Source organism: Bubalus kerabau, chromosome 15, assembly GCF_029407905.1.
Source record: "Bubalus kerabau isolate K-KA32 ecotype Philippines breed swamp buffalo chromosome 15, PCC_UOA_SB_1v2, whole genome shotgun sequence".
Lineage (NCBI taxonomy): Eukaryota > Metazoa > Chordata > Mammalia > Artiodactyla > Bovidae > Bubalus > Bubalus kerabau.
In genome coordinates, this window is record NC_073638.1 from 64,252,128 (window position 1) to 64,271,434 (window position 19,307).

The 19,307-nt window shown below is 36.7% G+C and overlaps 1 protein-coding gene across 3 annotated transcripts in view; it reads left to right on the forward strand.

Moving 5' to 3' along the window:
• The window catches only part of QSER1 (glutamine and serine rich 1), an 82,358-nt gene extending 76,302 nt beyond the window's left edge, over positions 1 to 6,056 (forward strand). For all 3 annotated transcript variants that reach the window (XM_055549261.1, XM_055549260.1, XM_055549262.1), the window contains 2 exons: positions 1,095 to 1,190; positions 2,446 to 6,056. In XM_055549261.1, coding sequence (XP_055405236.1) covers positions 1,095 to 1,190; positions 2,446 to 2,586 — 237 coding nt within the window. In that variant the 3' untranslated portion in view covers positions 2,587 to 6,056. The remainder of the gene's footprint in view (positions 1 to 1,094; positions 1,191 to 2,445) is intronic.
• The last annotated feature ends 13,251 nt before the right edge of the window (positions 6,057 to 19,307 follow it).

Genomic DNA, 19,307 nt, shown 5'->3' on the forward strand with positions numbered 1-19,307 from the left:
CCTCCCTGGTGTAGGGAGCAGGATCTCATTCTTTGTTTTTCTCCATTGCTTAGCACAGTATCTGGCATATAGTGAGTGCTCACAAATTTTCTAAATGAGACTGATAATTATTCCATGCATATATTTTTAATATTTTTGTATGTCATTGAATATAAATGCATACAGATAAATGAGTATGCACATATTACATAAGAATCAGTATTCCATATCTGTAAAATTATTAAACTTGGAATTCGTTTATTTTCAAACATAGTCTTAATTTTTTGCCATTTCAGAAAGCAGTTTAGCAACATAGCGATTACCCATCAAAAATGTGTTTTGTAGAAACATTCATAAATACATAAAACCACATGCCTTTGCTCATTGTAGAATTGTTTGTAAGAACAATTCCAAATACATATCACCAGCGTGAGACTGAATATAGAGCTACCCAGATAATGTAATACTGTGTACTTTTTAAAAAGAAGAGAGAGATTCAGTCTTTCAATAAAAATTTTTTTACTTCTTATAGCTTCCCAAATATAGTTCTAAGTATTAAGAATACAACAGTGAAAAATGGTCCCAAATCCTTGCCCTCAATTTCTATGAGGGAGTGAGGGCAGTCCTTAATAAATTGAAAGATATTCAAGTTTTGTTTAGGTTAAAAAAGTTATGAAAAATAAAATTGTGGAATAATATGTACAGTATGATCTCCTTCCCATTATAAAAATTAGTGTTACTAATATATGTTATACATGGGGGAAGCATGGAAGAATATATTACATGCTGTTAACACTGTTTACCTGTGAAATAAGACATTATAGAATTCTTTTACCTTATAAGTCATCTTTTATGTTTACTGTTTAAACTTTTCTATAATGTTTAACTTTCTGGAAATAGTATACTTATATGGAGAAAAAAATAATAAAGATTTTAAAATATGATTTAAATTTTAATTTTGAATAAGCATCTTGTCCATATTAATACATATTAATACTAGCCATATAAGTCTTTTAAGATTTCCATTGAGAGTTTTGCTGTAACATTTTCATAAAGGTATTCTTAGTTCAGATGCTCCACGAAATAAATGTGTATAAATTCTTTTCTTTTAATAGGAGTTTGCTGTTGATCCAGAGAAAATACAGTTGTATTCTTTGTATCATTCACTCCATCATTATAAATATCATGTTTATCTGATATGTAAAGATGAGGTAATTACTTTTTTTTATCTTCTTAAAAAAGAAATGTATGTTTTCCTGAGGTTTAAGAAGATTGTAGCTACAATATTTTTATATGCAATTTTTAAAGGTTGCATTCCATTTACAGCTACTACAAAATATTGGCTCTATTCCCTGTGTTATACAATGTATCCTTATAGCCTATCTTGTACCCTTAGTGCATACCTTCCACTCTCTGACCCCTGTATTGCTCCTCCCCCCTCCCATTGGTAACCACTAGTCTGTTCCCTGTATCTGTGAATCTTCTGCTTTTGTTGTTAAATGTACTAGTTAGCTGTAGTATTTTTTTAATGCCTTAAAGAGAATTGTTAGAAATAATTTTTAAAAATATATGTCTATGCTCTCTCTGTTAAATGCTGTGCTCAGATTAATCTGAGGCTCATCGCTTCTCATGGGACCTGTGAGTGGTAATGTTTTTGAGCTCTTATATTTGTTCTACATTGCCATGATAAATGGCACTTTATTGCGTTTTCTTCTGTCATAATGTATAATCATCCTGTTTAATTAATTCATTTCAGTCACTGCTTTGAATATCTTTGCTGTCCTCTTTATCACCAGAATGACCTTATCCCAATTAATTGCAGAGAAATGGGGGTTTTGTCTCTTGGCATGAAGAAGTGATAGTTAAAATTTAATTGTATCTTTTCAGTATCATAATTTAAGTTGCTCAGAAATTATATATGACCATACCACTTGATGAATGGAATATAAGGATTAACCTCAGGGATTAAATGGTTGTACACAGTAACCTTTTTTGACAAGCATTATCAGTTTTTTAATTTAAAAGGGTTAAGTGGGCTCAAAGCTGTACAATCATGAATTTTATAATGATCTGGTATGGGAAAATGTGCATAAATCTAAAATCTGTCTAGCAAAGGAGAAAGTAAATACGGTCACACAGCATATGTTGGCTATTTTTACAGTGCTCTGGAATGCAGGAACTGACCCCAAAATTTGTTATTCCACTTTTAACGCAATTGGATGGAATTGAGAAGGTTTGAACCACTTCTAGCCTTCCTCCTTCCCCACTTGAAGCCAACAATGATAGGATTAGACCACTCAAATTTATACGAGATAGTCATTCTCTGCAGATGGAATTTTTTTGAAAAATTAGTATTTGGCAAATTTTTAAATCCTCTTTTCATTCAGGATAGAGAAACAGTGAGCCCTTGTGAAGAGCTTATAAAGTGATAAGTATAAACTAATTTGGTATTTCTTTTCATTTTAGATTTCTTCCGTGCAGAAAAAAAATGAAGATTTAGGACAGGAAGAAATTGTTCAGCTTTGTATGAAAAATGTTAAATGGGTAGAAGACCTATTTGAAAAATTTGGAGAACTTTTAAATCATGTACAGCAGAAATGTTCCTAACATTGCCACAAAAATTCCATCTATTTTCTGGCACTAATGAGATGGCAGAGGCAGGTGGTCAAAGTGGGGGTCTGGAGACCTCAGATAATTGAATGTCAAGCAGTGGTCTTGTGTAGGCATGCCTGCTTTGACCATGAACTTGCATCATAGCCTCTGCTAAAGGACAGTGGTGCTGCCAAGGAAGTCAGTCCTTTGGAAATGAACCTGAATGTCACCATGTTTTTATCCTGATGAATGATTTTTCTATTTTGTAAACCATTGGGAAACTGAGTTTTATTTTCGGAAATGTTTTTTGACAAATGATGAAGCATGCACTAAACATAATTTTTCTTTATTGCTAGAGAGATAACACTTAAGTAACTTGATTATTTTTTTCCTGACTCTGACCAGAATGAACACCAGAATGAAAGAAAAGTGGCAGAAATGTTTATCTTCATGTCTGACCACAAAACGGAAAGTATTGTACATTATGTAAGCAGATCTGGTGTGATATGACATTCTGTATGAGAATATCATCAGTTTAAAAATGTAAAATTCAGAAATGGCATTCTGCTTTATGAACTTTTACTCTTAACATGTTCAGGAAACTGGATGTGGAATTGGTGCAATTCTATGACTGCTTTTTGTGTCAAATTATATGGTGATGAAAAAACAATGACATACTATTTTCCCTATCTCAAAAGAAAAGTATTTTCCTTTATACCATTTTTCCTTTGGAAAAATTTTCAATTGTACATTTTATTTCACTAATAGTTGTATTTTTCACAAGGAAAATGTTGTGGTTATAATTATGTTTGATGTATCTGTACTACACATTTCATTATTTTCAGTAAATCTTATTTAGTTATATGTTGAATTTCTATTGTAAATGTATCTTGAGGTAACCCTGTTTGTTTATACAGATTTTCTTCAGTGTTTTCCAGAATATGCATTCAGTACTAGAATTAGTTTAGCTTTATAAATGGGGTTGTGTTAGACACTGCAGTCATTTTCTGATTCATGAAAATAAATTTCTTAGTAAACTAGCACTTGGTTAACTGATTTGTCAAGAGTAAAATTATCCACATTCTACATTTTGAAGACTAAAATGTGTAATTAGACTGCATGCGGTGTTAAACACAGCCGACCTGACTCTTAGAACTGGAAGTGGTGGAGTCCTCCTTTTGGTGCCTTTCCAACCTTTATACATGCTGTTGTAGCCCTCTTTAGTTGGATAGCTAGTGTTTCTTCAAGTAGTTTAGCTGAGACCGTGAATGTATTAGGTTCAACATGACCTTCTGTTTTTATTTGTGTTTGCCAACAGGATGCCTTATTTGTTTGAGAAAAAATTTTTTACTAGTGTCCTTCTAAGTGATCTTCTTTTTTAGGATTCTAAAGAAGTTGTTAATCATCATACTCGTGTTTATTTTACCACCATTTAGTGCCTTAAGTCCTATCAAAAAAGCAGTGTTACTGCTCAGTGCCCAAGTAAGACATGCTTACGTGGCTGTTGCTGTTGTCTTTATTTTGAGTTAACAGGCCAACTTCTTACACTTAAAACCTCAGTAAATTGGCAAAGAATTAAAGGTAGCATGTAATTTGATTTGAGAATCAAAGTAGCATTGGGTGGAAATGGAGTATTTGAGTTAAACTTACATATTTATTTCTGATGGTTATCTTATTGAAAGCAATAATCCTTAATCTAACAATCCTTATACCTGCTGTTAGACAAGATAATCATAGAAATTCCACTCAAGAATTAAATGTTCCATTTCTGAACATTTAGGCAGCTTATTTTGAAAGCAAAAGTAACTTATTAGATTCATTTTGGCTAACTCCAATAAGAGAGTATCAGCACTGAGAGCAGCAGAAAATTAATTTCACCAAGTGGAGAAGAGTAGGAAGCAGCCATATTTCTTTCTGATACTGACTCTGGACAGAATTGGTTTCTTTCATTTCCAAAGTGCAGAGTAGAGAACTACATCATCTAATGTAGGGTTGTAAGTACACATCTTTATGTTACTTCCCATAGCTTATGCCTGAATCATTAATGATTTAAACATTTTTAAAAGCCATCCTGCGTTTAGGTAACTCTTGAAGTACAAGTTTGAAACCACTAGCCACATTTCCTTCATCATAAGGCCCATGGAAAACAGAGACATTCCTTGTTTCCTGTAGAAAATAATTCCATTTCTTTTTCAACTGCAGTTGCCCTTCAGCTGTTTGCAGTTGTATTCATATTAGAAAACAAGTGTTTTCATTAAATCGGAAGCCAAGTCTATGATACTGCCTGAAGGAAACTCAGTTACTTTGCACCGTCTTCTCTCATTTGATCCATATAGCATAGGCAAAGACATCCAACTCAGGCCTTAGTGAAGTGGGACTGTCACTATGACATCCATACACAAGTCCTTTCTTTGTATGAAATTGAATAGATACCTAGCTGGTTAGCATTCACATTCCTTCCCAGGGAGTTTGAAATGTGTAATATAGAAATAAGCTTAGGTTGTAGATAGGGTCCAAGAGAGAAAGCACATGTTGCCACAATCCAGGAAAACGTTTTTAAGAAAGAGTGGATTTTCGTACCTACAGAAACCTAGACACAATTTACTATTTTTTAAAAAATTGTTTTGTTTTGGTATTTACTCCTAGTTCAGATTAGTGGTTAGAGAAGGGGCCTCCTTATTCCCATTTTCATGACGACCTAGTTTCTACTTAATTGACCTAATGAAGTCATAAATTTATAATGACTTATGAATTATAGTAAACAATAGAAACTACCCACTTTTGTATTATACTATCAAATAGAAAACAATGATGAGATAGAAAAATCTAAATTTAAAATGGCTTAGAAAATATTCAGATTATCTTCAAATTTCTAAATTTCATCTTATTTCTAAAACAAAATTATAGGTAAAAATTATAGGTGACTCATACATCCCTTACTGTTTTTCAAAGTCTCAGTTTCCTTTTAATATATGTATTTATTTTTGTTAAAGCAGCTATTTTCCAACCTGTGACTTTGGAGATACACCCATAAAACTAATATGGCAGCAGGGTTATTGAATCAGCTTTGGGTCCCAGAAGTTGCTTCAGATGTGCACGTTGTGAATTTTTTTGTATCTATAGAATATAATTTTGTTTTAAACTGTAGTTCCATCTATTTCTCAGAAATACTTTTCAAAGAGTGAAAAATTCCAGGATATCTGCTTCTGTGTCAGTTACACTTGACACATAACTGCACAAATGAACAATGTACACTATTAGTTGTACATTAACTTACATGTACGACTTCTGGCATCTGTGTTCACAAATGCATGTTTTCGCAAATCACCGTTATTTATAAGTGACAATAATTGAGGTTAAGGTTACAAAGAAACCTGCATTTGTAGTCCAGAGTTTTAAGTGGTCCATAATACAATGTACGGAAATGTGAAAGACAATTTTGTATATTTGTTTGTTACTAACGCAGATCATTAAAATGAAAACAATTTTTTAAACAACAAAATCAGAATGTTTTGGGGTTTGGTTCTTTTGTTTTTAAGAATTGAATACTGAGGTATTGTATTATTCATGTATCATCATGTTATAGATTCAGGACACATTATGAAGTCCTAAATAATTAGGTGCAAATGGTAAAGGGCCCACCCATCATTTTCTCAAATGATTAAGTCAGTATTTGATGAATTATTCAGCTTCATCTGACAATATCAGAAAGTACTTAGGATGTTCTGTGTTGAGATTTGACTCTCAGCCTTTCTCCTTCTATAAAGAAGTATAAATTCTGTAATTTCTAAGTTTTATTTGAAAACAATGCATAGCTAAAAGCAATTGCTATTATCCAGATACTTTTAATTATCTATGTAAACTGTTGAGTAGGTAAAAAAGGATTTTGTCTTGACTGATCCTTTACTTTTCAAAATAATAATATTTTGCCTTTACTTTTATGTAAATATTTTAAAATGTTAAGTATTTCAATGAAAAACATTGTCAGCATATTTGCTAGGTTTTAATTAGTTTTGATTATAAAGCACTTTTCATTCCTTGGTTTATTTTACACAGTACAGAAATAAGACTTTATCAAAAAAGTTTTAGATGTGTCTGACTCTTTGCAACCCCATTGACTGCTGCACCCATCTTTTTAAAGATACACTTTATATCTCAGAGAAGCTCTCTTAAACTCAGTTATTTAAGGTGACCTTCTCAAGGAAAATGTGAAAGAGGATACTTCTTTGTACAAAAAAAAATTGAAGAACATGAAAAATATATTTTAAAAAGATATAAATCACTCTCTACTTAATCTTGACATCAGCCTAAAACATATTCTTAATTTTCAGTAAGGGCTGGGTCACAAGATTTAAGCCTTTATTATTGCATTGTCCCTTTTTGGTGGTATGGCTTTAAGTAAATTCCTAAATTTCAGAGACACTCATGTTTAAATAAAAATCGAAAGACACATTCCTAAGTGAAACAAATTATCTGGATTATTGATCAACTTAGGTTACATATGTATCTTTCTTAGGTTAGCGTGAATAATTTAGAACTGACTGGTTTCAAATGAAAGGAAGATACAATTACCTATTAGCCTATTGTTAAGCCTTATCTATTTTGTGATGTTAATCAGTAGTTAAAAAATTGTAAGAATAGCTTATGTTTTACTTAATTTACCTATGATATAGAGTATATTGTTTTCCCTCAAATACAGATTTTCTTTTTATTTTGCTCCTTACAGTGTTTAAAATAAGGCAAAAATGAAAATCATTTAAGACATAGAGTTGAAAATAATGGACATAGTGGAAATATTTTCTTAAATTGCAGCCAAAATTATCTTTCTCCTGTCCTTCCCCTCTTTACAGCCTTTCCATGACTTTTCATTGCCTTTAGCCCAGACTCTCACAGTTTACAAAGAAAGAACAATTCTTTCCCCATTGTGGCACAGGCTTAAGGAACATGTAGGTTTTTCTTGTGTTCATGTTCCCTCTGCTAAACTATTCATTTCAATCTTCAGATTTCACTTTAACATCATTTTTGTTTAATCAGAGTAGGTTGGGGGTTTTTTTGAAGTATAATTTATTTACAATGTATTAATTTCTGTTGTACAGTAAAGTGACTCAGTTATATATAAATATACACTTTTTTATATTCTTTTCCATTATAGTTTATCCCAGGATATTGAATATAGTTCCCTGTGCTATACAGTAGGATGTTGTTGTCCATCAACTCTATACGTAATAGTTTGTATCTCCTGACCCCAAGCTCCCAGTTTCTCCCTCCCCCACTCCTCTCCCCCCTTGGCAATCACAAATCTGTTCTCTCTATGAGTCAGTTTCTGCCTCATAGGTTCATCTGTGTCATATTTCAGATTACATGTATAAGTCATATCATATGGTATTTGTCTTTCTCTTGACTTAATGTGATAATCTCTGGTTGCATCTTGTTGCTCCAAGTGGCATTATTTCATTCTTTTTATGGCTGAGTAGTATTTTGTTGCATATGTACGTACCACAACTTGTTCATCCATTCATCTGTGGATGGACGTTTAGGTTGCTTCCATATCCTGGCTATTGTAAGTAGTGCTGCATAAACACTGGGGTGCATGTGTTTTTGAATTATGGCTTCTTCTGGATATATGCCCAGGAATGGGACTGCTGGATCATATGGCAACTCTAATTTTAGTTTTTAGCCTGTAACAATTTACATTCCTACCAACAGTGTAGGAGGGTTCTCTTTTCCACACCCTCTTCAGGATTTACTGTTTGTGGATTTTTCTTGTTTTTTTATTTTTATTGAGGTATATTTGATTTACAATGTTGTATTACTTTCAGGTGTACAGCAAAGTGAATCTAGTACTCATATATATATATATGTATATACACACATATATATTCAGTTCAGTTCAGTTGCTCAGTCGTGTCCAACTCTTTGGGACCCCATGGACTACAACACACCAAGCTTCCCCGTCCATCACCAACTCCCAGAGCCTGCTCAAACTCATGTCCGTCGAGTCAGTGATACCATCCAACCATGTCATCCTCTTTTGTCCCCTTCTCCTCCTGCCTTCAATCTTTCCCAGCATCAGGGTCTTTTCAAATGAGTCAGTTCTTCCCATCAGGTGGCCAAAGTATTGGAGTTTCAGCTTCAGCATCAGTCCTTCCAATGAATATTCAGGGTTGATTTCCTTTAGGACGGACTGGTTGGATCTCCTTGCAGTCCAAGGGACTCTCAAGAGTCTTCTCCAACACCACAGTTCAAAACCATCAATTCTTCAGTGCTCAGCTTTATAGTCCAGCTCTCACATCCATACATGACTACTGGAAAAACCATAGCTTTTTAATATGCTGTCTAGGTTGGTCATAACTTTTCTTCCAAGGAGCAAGCGTCTTTCAATTTCATGTCTGCAGTTACCATCTGCAGTGATTTTGGAGCCCAAGAAAATAAAGTCTGTCATTGTTTCCACTGTTTCTCCATCTGTTTGAAATGGAATGATGGGACTGGATGCCATGATCTTAGTTTTCTGAATGTTGAGTTTTAAGCCAGCTTTTTCACTCTGACTTTCATCAAGAGGCTCTTTAGTTCCTCTTCGCTTTCTGCCATAATGGTGGTGTCATCTGCATATCTGAGGTTATTGATATTTCTCAGTAATCTTGATTCCATGTGCTTCATCCAGCCCAGCAGTTCATATGATGTACTCTGCATATAAGTTAAGTAAGCAGGGTGACAATATACAGCCTTGATGTATTCCTTTCCCAGTTTGGAACCAGTCTGTTGTTCCATGTCCAGTTCTGATGGTTGCTTCTTGACCTGCATACAGATTTCTCAGGAGGCAGGTCAGGTGGTCTGGTATTCTCATCTCTTGATGGATTTTGTTGTGCTCTAAGGCTTTGGTGTAATCAATAAAGCAGAAGTAGATGTTTTCTTGAAATTCTCGATTTTTCAATGATCCAGTGGATGTTGGCAATTTGATATCTGGTTCCTCTGCCTTTTCTAAAACCAGCTTGAACATCTGGAAGTTCATGGTTCACGTATTGCTGAAGCCTGGCTTGGAGAATTTTGAGCATTACTTTGCTAGCGTGTGAGATGAGTGCAGTTGTGTGGTAGTTTGAGCATTCTTTGGCATTGCCTTTCTTTGGGATTGGAATGAAAACTGACCTTTTCCAGTCCTGTGGCCACTGCTGTGTTTTCCAAATTTGCTGGCATATTGAGTACAGCATTTTAACAGCATCATCTTTTTAGGATTTGAAATAGCTCAATTGGAATTCATCACTTCCACTAGCTTTATTCATAGTGATGCTTCCTAAAGCCCGCTTGACTTCACATTCCAGGATGTCTGGCTTTTTTAGGTGAGTGATCACACCATTGTAGTTGTCTAGGTCATGAAGATCTTTTTTGTATAGTTCTTCTGTATAATCTTGCCACCTTTTCTTTATGTCTTCTGTTTCTGTTAGGTTCATACCATTTCTGTCCTTTATTGTGCCCATCTCCTATATATATATATATATATATATATATACTTTTTTAGATTCTTTTCCCATATAGGCCATTACAGAGTATTGAATAGAGTTCTGTTTGCTATAAATAAGTCCTTACTAGTTACCTATTTTATATATAGTAATGTCTGTGTGTCAATCCCAGTCTTCCCATTTATCCCTCCTACACACTTACTCTCCCCAGTAAACATAAGTTTATTTTCTACATCCATTCCTGTGTTTTGCAGATAAGTTCATTTGTAGCTTTTTTTTAGATTTCACATACAAGCAGTATCATATGATATTTGTGTTGTCTGACTTCATTCAGTATGACACTGTCTAGGTCCATCCATGTTCCTGCAAATGGCACTGTTTCATTATTTTTATGGCTAAGTAATATTCCATTCTATATATGTATGACATCTTTATCCATTCCTCTGTTGATGGGCATTTAGCTTGCATTCATGTCCTGGCTATTGTAAACAGTGCTGCAATGAACATGGGGGTGTATATATCTTCAAATTATGGTTTTCTCCAGAAAATGCCCAGGAGTGGGTTTGCTGGATCATATGGTAGCTCTATTTTTAGCTTTTTAAGGAATCTCCAAACTATTCTCCACAGTGGCTGTACCAGTTTACATTCCCACCAATAGTGTAAGAGGGTTCCCCTTTCTCCACACCCTCTCCAGTATTTATTGTTTGTAGATTTTTTTATGATGGCCATCTGACTAGTATGATGTGATACCTTATTGTAGTTTTGATTGCATGTCTCTAATAATAAGTGATCGTGAGCATCTTTTCGCCATCTGTATGTCTTCTTTGGAGAAGTGTAATCAGACTGGGTTCTAACACTCGGAAGCAGATCATATGCCCTGTGACTCCTCTAGTGTAGGGTCCACCACACTGAGTTGCGGGTGCCTGACGCATCATCTGATACGAGGGCCATGCGTGTTGTCTTCGCCACTGCCTTCCTAGCATCTAGTGCAATATTTGGTCTAATTAAATATTTGATGAATAAATAGACACATGAAAGGAAGGTTACAGGGAACATTAAAAAGGTAAAAACAGTATACAAATTTGTGCAAGAAAGGTATTCATGATCTTAATAAGCAATAGCAATTGCAACATCACAAGAAAATTACAGTACCAAGCATTGGTATAGTAGGAAAATTGCTGGTATTTTATGAAAAAGTGAAATGTAGCAGGCATAATTTTCCCCATTTTGCCCTCATGCAGAGAGAGTCCAAGGATGAGGACTTCATGTTCCTGACTTTTGGGCTTGAGACTCTCCAAGACAGAGTAACTAGGGAACAAAGTCCTGGTAAAAGTAAATGAATATTTCTGTGAGATGTACTCACAGTGAGCAAACACCCCTTGGAAGGAAGGTTCATAACTTGGGGAGGGTCAGGGAAGGCTTCATGGAAGCAATAATGATTAACTGGAGCCTCAGAGTTTGGGAGGACTTTTAAACGGAGCTGGCTGAAGAAGGCAAAATAGTTTGTATTCAGGAGAATGATTTTGTTTCAGTTCTGCCACTAAACTAGCTCTATCCTCAGGCGTGTCAGGTGAAACCTAATCTGGATGTTTCCTCATCCTGAAAGTAAGATAAGGAAGTCTTCTAAAGCTGTTACTGTTCTTTGATTCTGGATAGAGAGACGACCCGGGTTCGATCCCTGGGTCAGGAAGATCCCCTGGAGAAGGAAATGGCAACCCATTCCACTATTCTTGCCTGGAGAATTCCATGGACCTAAGAGCTTGGTGGGCTACAGTCCATAGGTCACAAAGAGTCGGACCTGACTGAGCAACTAACACACACACACACACACACACACACACACACACACACTGTAATGTTGGGAGGAATGCAAAGTGCTTGAGTCTGGCAGCACCAAAAGAGAGATACAGCAGAATAGCGAGAATGGCCTTACTCCATTATTTAGTCTTTTACCAGCAAGACTTCTATTACAATCATTAAGTAGGTATCTTATACACACACACACCTGGCAGTGCTTCATTCATCTTGTGACACTAGCATAATACTCGGAGAAGGCGATGGCAGCCCACTCCAGTACTCTTGTCTGGAAAATCCCATGGACGGAGGAGCCTGGTGGGCTGCAGTCCATGGGGTCGCGAAGAGTCGGACACGACTGAGTGACTTCACTTTCACTTTTCACTTTCATGCATTGGAGAAGGAAATGGCAACCCACTCCAGTGTTCTTGCCTGGAGAATCCCAGGGACAGGGGAGCCCAGTGGGCTGCCGTCTATGGGGTTGCACAGAGTCAGACAAGACTGAAACGACTTAGCAGCAGCAGCATAATACTACGTAGAATCATGTCTGATGTCACCAGTCCGTTGTGAAGTACTTAAGATCTGTATCCACAGTCTTCATCTTGATCTCTTCAATAGCACAGAGACTTTTCCACAATAGACACTTAATAGGTATGTGTTGAGTAGATGGGTGACTGTATAAATGAGGATTTCTTTGGAATCAGTTTAATGTGTTTTCAAGTTGACTTCTAAGTAGTTCAAAATGCTATATTGTCAGTGATCCATCCCACTTTATCTTTAAAATAAAACATCTCATATAGAACACATCGTTTACATGTCACTGAGTTCTCACTCAGTGCTTCTCAACAGACAAGAGTCCATTCTTTTCATTCTTGTATCTAACTTCATTTACTCTATGAAAGGAAATGGGCTATCATCAGAGAATAGCTGTCTTTAAGCAGTGAAGCAAAAGAAATTAAAAACACTAGCAACAAAACAAAGAACCTGGGTTCAGAACGAATTTTTAAAATTAGCCTTGTTTACACAGACTCTTTACCAATGACTGAGAAAACCGTTGATGAGCCAATCAGCAGAAATTCTTTCCAATGCCAGTTGTTCATTGAGCTCATTATAAGATAATGTTATTTGACTAAAGTAGAAGTAAAGAAGGTAAGGTTTTTCATAGCCAACACTAATGCAAATACATTAACATTACCAAAGGAGTTTGCAAATAATTAGCTATCAAAAAGATTATGTATTAAAGCACCATTCATGAAGTGTTGTAAACCAAACATTTGCCTTTTTTTTTTTAAGTATGCCCGTTCTGATTATGAGGCCTTGCTTGGTGGTTCAGCGGTAAAATAATCTCCCTACCAAGGCAGGAGACACAGGTTCAATCCCTGGGTTGGGAATTGAATCCACTGGAGAATGGAATGGCAACCCACTCCAGTATTCTTGCCTGGGAAATCCCATGGACAGAGGAGCCTGGAAGGCTACAGTCCATGAGGTCGCATGAGTCAGACCTGGCTTCACGACGACCACCACTGCTCATGAACATGCTGCCATCCAAGTGAGAAAGACGAGAAGCCACTGACTGGAGGCTGAGCACCACTGCGTTATTCTTGGGCTGCCGTCACAAAATACCATCGACTGTGCGGCTTAAACAACAGAAACTTATTTTTTCCCAGAACTCCCAGATCAAGGTCCAGCAGTCAGTTGCCAGTGAGGGCTCTCTTCCTGCCTTCTCACTGTATTCTCAAATGGCAGTGAGAGCCATTTGAGGCATTGTGATGGTCTTTTATTCAGGCATGGAAACCAACATGAGTGCCCCTCACTTATGACCTCACTTAACATTAATTACCTCTCAAAGGCTCCATCTCCAAATCCTACCACGTTGAGGGTTAAAGCTTCCACATATGAATTTGGAGGGAGAGATAGACTGAGTCCATAACAACCACTGATGTATCAATGAAGGGACAGAAAAGATGAAAACTGGCTCTGCAAATAGTCATTACTGATTGTCTTAAACTTGTCTCTGCTCTAGTAGGAAGCAAGAACACAGTTTGTATACACCCTTCTCTTCTGCTGTAGGATCTTCGGAGGTTCACAATGGAACTCCCTTAGCACAGAGATCAAAGACTTGCGTCACTTGAGTCATAGTCTTTGAACTTCACACAGGCAATGATGTCCTGTCCATTACTAAACAAGCGTTACCTTTCTCCAGTTCTCTTCTTCCACTGTCATTTTATTGCTCCAAACCACCATCAGCTGTCAGGACTACTACAGTAATCGATGAATTGCTGTTTCCACACCGCCTTCCCATCTTGCTTTCCTTCCATCCATTCTCCACAAAGTAGTTATACGTCTCCCCTGTGGAAATCCTTCGGTGATGTTCACTGTGGTTAGGATAAAGGCCAAAACTTTACTGGTAACCTCCACTTTCAGACATGATGGAGTAACAGGGACCAGATATAACACTGCCTTATAAAGGACAAAGTTATGAAAATGGTTTTCAAACATTAAACAATAGGCAGCACAGTGTAGTAATCCTCAGGGAAGGGGAAAAAAATAAGTTGAGCCCTTTAATCGTCCTAGCTTACTATCTGGGAAGTTTTTAGGACACCACAGGAACAGTGAACCCAGAGCCTGTAGGTCTCACTAAATTAAAGAGAGAAACCTCAGATGCTGGGGAGACCTAGGCAACTAGAATTTACAGAGTAGAATATACCAGAGGAGAGAAAGCAACCTAATATAGGCATAGCATTGCTAAAAGAGAAAGGTAAACAAAAAAATAAATGATGGCTGAAGTTTTCCACAATTTAATAAAAATTACAAACCCAGGTGGTGCTAGTGGTAAAGAACCTACCTGCTAATGCAGGAGACATAAGAGACAAGGGTTTGATTCCTGGGTTGGGAAGATCCCCTGAAAGAGGGCATGGCAACCCACTCCAGTATTCTTGCCTGGAAAATCCCTTGGACAGAGGAGCCTGGAGGCTACAGTCCATGGGGCTGCAAAAGGGTCAGACATGACTAAAGCGACTTAGCACTCACACACTCACAAGCCCAAGGGACTTTTCTGGTGGACCAGTGGTTAAGACTCCATGCTTCCACTCTAAGGAGGGCAAGTTCGATCCCTGGTCAGGGAAATAAGATGCTGCATGCAGCACTGCATGGCAAACAAACAAAAAACAAGCCCAGGATTAAAAAAAAATGTAGAAACCTCACATTAAAGCACATCATGATCAAATTTCTTAAAGCCAATGATATATGCTGCTACTGCTGCTGCTAAGTCACGTCAGTCGTGTCCAACTCTGTGCGACCCCCATAGATGGCAGCCCACCAGGCTCCTCCATCCCTGGGATGCTCCAGGCAAGAACACTGGAGTGGGTTGCCATTTCCTTCTCCAATGCATGCATGCACGCTAAGTTGCTTCAATCATGTCTGACTCTGCGACCCCATGGACAGCAACCCACCAGGCTCCTCTGTCCACAGGATTCCCCAGGCAAGAATATTGGAGTGGGTTGCCATTTCCTTCTCCATTGATATGATATATAGACCATCTTAAAAGCAGCCAGAGGGAAAAGACACATTACAAAAGAGAAAGATTGATATGACAGCAAAAATTTTGTCAGAAACAGTGAAGTCAGAAAACTGGAATATTTCTAAAGTATTGAAAGTACTGTCAATGTACAATCCTATACCTAGGGAAAACATCCTTCAAAAATAAAGGTAAAAATTTTTTTAGACATACAAAACTTAAAAATTCAACAGCAGAAAACCATCCCTACAGGAAAAGTTAAAGGCAGAAGATAGAAATCTGGAACCATACAAAGGATTGAAGAACATTCGAAGTGGTAGCTATGTGGCAGGGGGAAAAGAACAGGAGATTGTATTAATTTTAAAGTCACTTTAAAGGAAAATTATTGAAAACAAAATAACTACAATATATTATGGCATTTTATAACATATATAGAAGTAAAATATGTGGTAACCATAGCCCAAAGGCTGAGGAGAATGGGAAAATTAAGTATGTTGTTGGAAAGTTCTTATACTATACCTGAAGTGATATAATATCATTTGAAGTTAGGCTGTGATAAGCTAAGGATGTACATTATAAATCCTAAAGAAATCACATACACATACATATATACTTAATAAACCAATAAAGGAAGGGAGACAGAAAGTACAAAGAACAAATGAGACATATAGAAAACAATGGTAATTGATATGTTCATTCTCTGACCACAATGAAGTTAAAAATAATATCAGAAAAATATCTGGAAAATTCCATACATTTATAAGCTAAATAATACACTTTTAAATAACCCCTAGTCAAAGAAGTGACAAAATAAAATATTTTCAACTAAATTAAAAAGATAACATCAAAATATGTTGAATGTAGCTAATGCAGTGCTTCCAGGAAAACTTATAGTATTTTAAACTAGGAAAACTCTAAAATTGATGATCTAAACCTCCTTCCTTCTAATTAAGAGATTAGAAAATGAGGAGCAAATCAATCCCAAAGTAAACAGAAAAAAAGGAGCAGAAATTATGAAATAGAAAATAAATAATAAATCAAGGAAACCAAAACTGAGTTATTTGAAAAATGAAATTGATGAACCTCATGCTGGAATAATCAGAGGACAAAGAGAGCTATTAGCGATAATGGAAATGAGAGTGAAGGCAACTCCACAGTAGAGCGATCGTATAGACATTAAAAAGAGTAAGGAAATGATCATGAATAACTTTATGTCAACAAATTAGATAAAGTGGACAAATTCCTTGAATAGAAACTATCAGCTCATTCAAGAAAAAATAGATAACTTGGAAAAAAAATTTTTGTGTATTGTGTTTATGCCCTGTAACCTGAGAACTTATTTGTTCTTATCATTTTTTAATGGATTTCTTAAGATTTTCTATATAAAAGATCATATCATTCACAGACAGTTTTACTTATTCCTTTATAGTATTGCTCCCTTAGAACACCTAATACAATGTTGAAAGGCAGACTTCTTGTCTTTTCTCTGATCTTAGGGGAAGCACCCAGTCTTTTATTGTATAATATGCCATCAGCTCTCGGGTCACTCCTCAGGAAGTGGTTTGGGGTATGCCCACAGTCATGCTGAGATAACAGTGGTTTTGATAGAGTCGTCTTCCTGTCTTTCCTGGGACACACCCAGGCGTTACACTTCACTAATTTCCAGCAGATGGTTCTCGTGTTGTTAATTTATGACTGGGCATAAATTGCTGTTCAAATTACTCCAGTCAAGGCTCATTTGAAGGGATAGTTTCTGCCGTCAATGTTTGATATTTGTTCTGACTCCAGGAGGATTCCTCCTGCTTTTTGTTTGTTTGTTTGTTTTAGCAGTACCCCAAGGCACGCGAGATTCTAGTTCCCTAACCGGGGATTGAACCCACACCTCCTGCAGTGGAAGCACAGAGTCTTAACTACTGAACCCCCAGGGAAGTCCCCCTCCTGCTGTCTTCTTTCGGGTTCTCTTCTGAAAATTCACCAGACTGCAGTTTAGCCTGTATCTTGAATCTCTGTATCCCTGCACTGTCCCTGTGAATACTCTTAGCCTTGGTCTTCTCCGTGGTCTGCTGCTAATAAAGTCGGTTCCTTTAGTAATTATTTTTTTATGACCTCCTTCTACTGCCAGACACTGTCTCTGAGCCAGGCATCTGAAAATGGGTGGGGCATGATATGGCAAGCTGCTCTTTAAATAACACCCTCATTCTAGGAGCTGGGTGTTTGTAGGGGTGTGGAGGGCAGCTGCATGGTGTCCACTTGGCTTGCCTCTCCTGGCATGGAACTACTGCTTTATAAAACAGGGCAAGGATGCTCAGGATCTCAGTGTTGTCTGAATGTCACACTCAAGGTAGAGCCTACATTCCATGAGTGGGAACTGGGTAGAAGGCAGTCCCCACCCCTCAACCACATTCAACAAGGACTTAGCCTCAAAAGAGGTAGTTAGGGACTTCCCTGCTGGTCCAAGGGTTAAGAATTCTGCCTGCGAACACAGGGGACATGGATTCGATCCCTGATCTGGGAAGATTCCACATTCCTTGGGGCAACTAAACCTGTGAGCCACAACTACTGAGCCCATGCGCCCAGGAGCCTGTGCTCCATAACAAGAGAAGCCACTGAAATGAGAAAACTGCACCCCACAATGAAGAGTAGCCCCCACTTGTCGCAATTAGAAAAAGCCCACAGGCAGCAATGAAGACAGCGCAGACAAAAGCAAATAAATAAAAATTAAAAAAAAAAAAAAGAGGTAGTTAGGGGCAGGATGAGAAACGCTGATGTTTTGCTCCATCTAGAAAACCCTCCTACTGGAAGCTGCAGGGATAGGGAGCCCTGCAGCTATGGGGAGCACTGTCTCTGCCTTGCTGAGTTGGGAAGGAGGGAGTAGTCTTGGTTGAATACCACAGATTCTTGTTTTTCTTACTCAGTTTTCATACATTTTCTTGAATAGATGTTTCTTCTTTTGTTGTTTGTGTTTTGCACCGTTCCTAGAGGCTTGAGGTGGTTGGGTTTTTAAAAATGATTTTCACCACTTTCGCTGGTGAGCGGGTCAGTGGAGCTCCTCTTACTATCATGGAACCTCCAGCTGCTTAAATTTTTAAAAAGATGTTTTTGTGCAAAAATGCAATGGTCCAGAAGAGTCTTTGTATAATGTTTGCATTTGATAAAAAAAAATAATAATAATTAAATAGGAATCCCCTAGCAGTCTCGTGATTAGGACTCTGCTCTCACTCCTGTGGACCGAGGTTCAATCCCTGGTCCAGGAAGTAAGATCTTGCATGCTATGCTGTGTGGCCAAAAATAAAAAACAAAAAAAGACAAACTTGTAATATAATTTTTAAATATAAATTATATATAATGTATGTATAATACAAATAATTTTTTAAATTTAGATTAGGGTTTTTGAAGGTATTATATACATGAAATAGTAGGAAATATATTTTTCTTTTATCTTTGTTGTACATTAATCCTTTTTTGTGCTCCATTTTTTTCTCATTACATGCAATATTTACAAATATTAATCTTAATAGAAAAGGGGTTTGTATTTTTTTTAATCAGAGAATATAAAAATCTTCCTTCAACTGCGAATTAAGCATTACTCCAAATACACATGTTGGCATGGTTAGTTTATTATATATTAAGACTATAGGAAAGTGATTTACTAGCTACATTGTATTCAGTTCCTTAAATAAAAGAAAGATTTTGTCACTGGATTTAGAACTGCTTGTTCTGAACTTTGAAGTCACAACCTAACTGTCATCCCTAACTCATTGTTTATCTAGCTATGTATGCTGTTAAGGTCCATGCCCTAAGTGCCGTGAGTGTATTTGTTTTATTAAAATAGATGATTAACTTAGGGGGCATACTAAAATCCCATTCATCATAAACAATTGTTTTGATTAACCGGAAAAAAATATTTACAATTCATTACCTAGTTTATTAAGCACCCACTGTGTGTTAGGTGTTCTGCTTTTGAGATATAC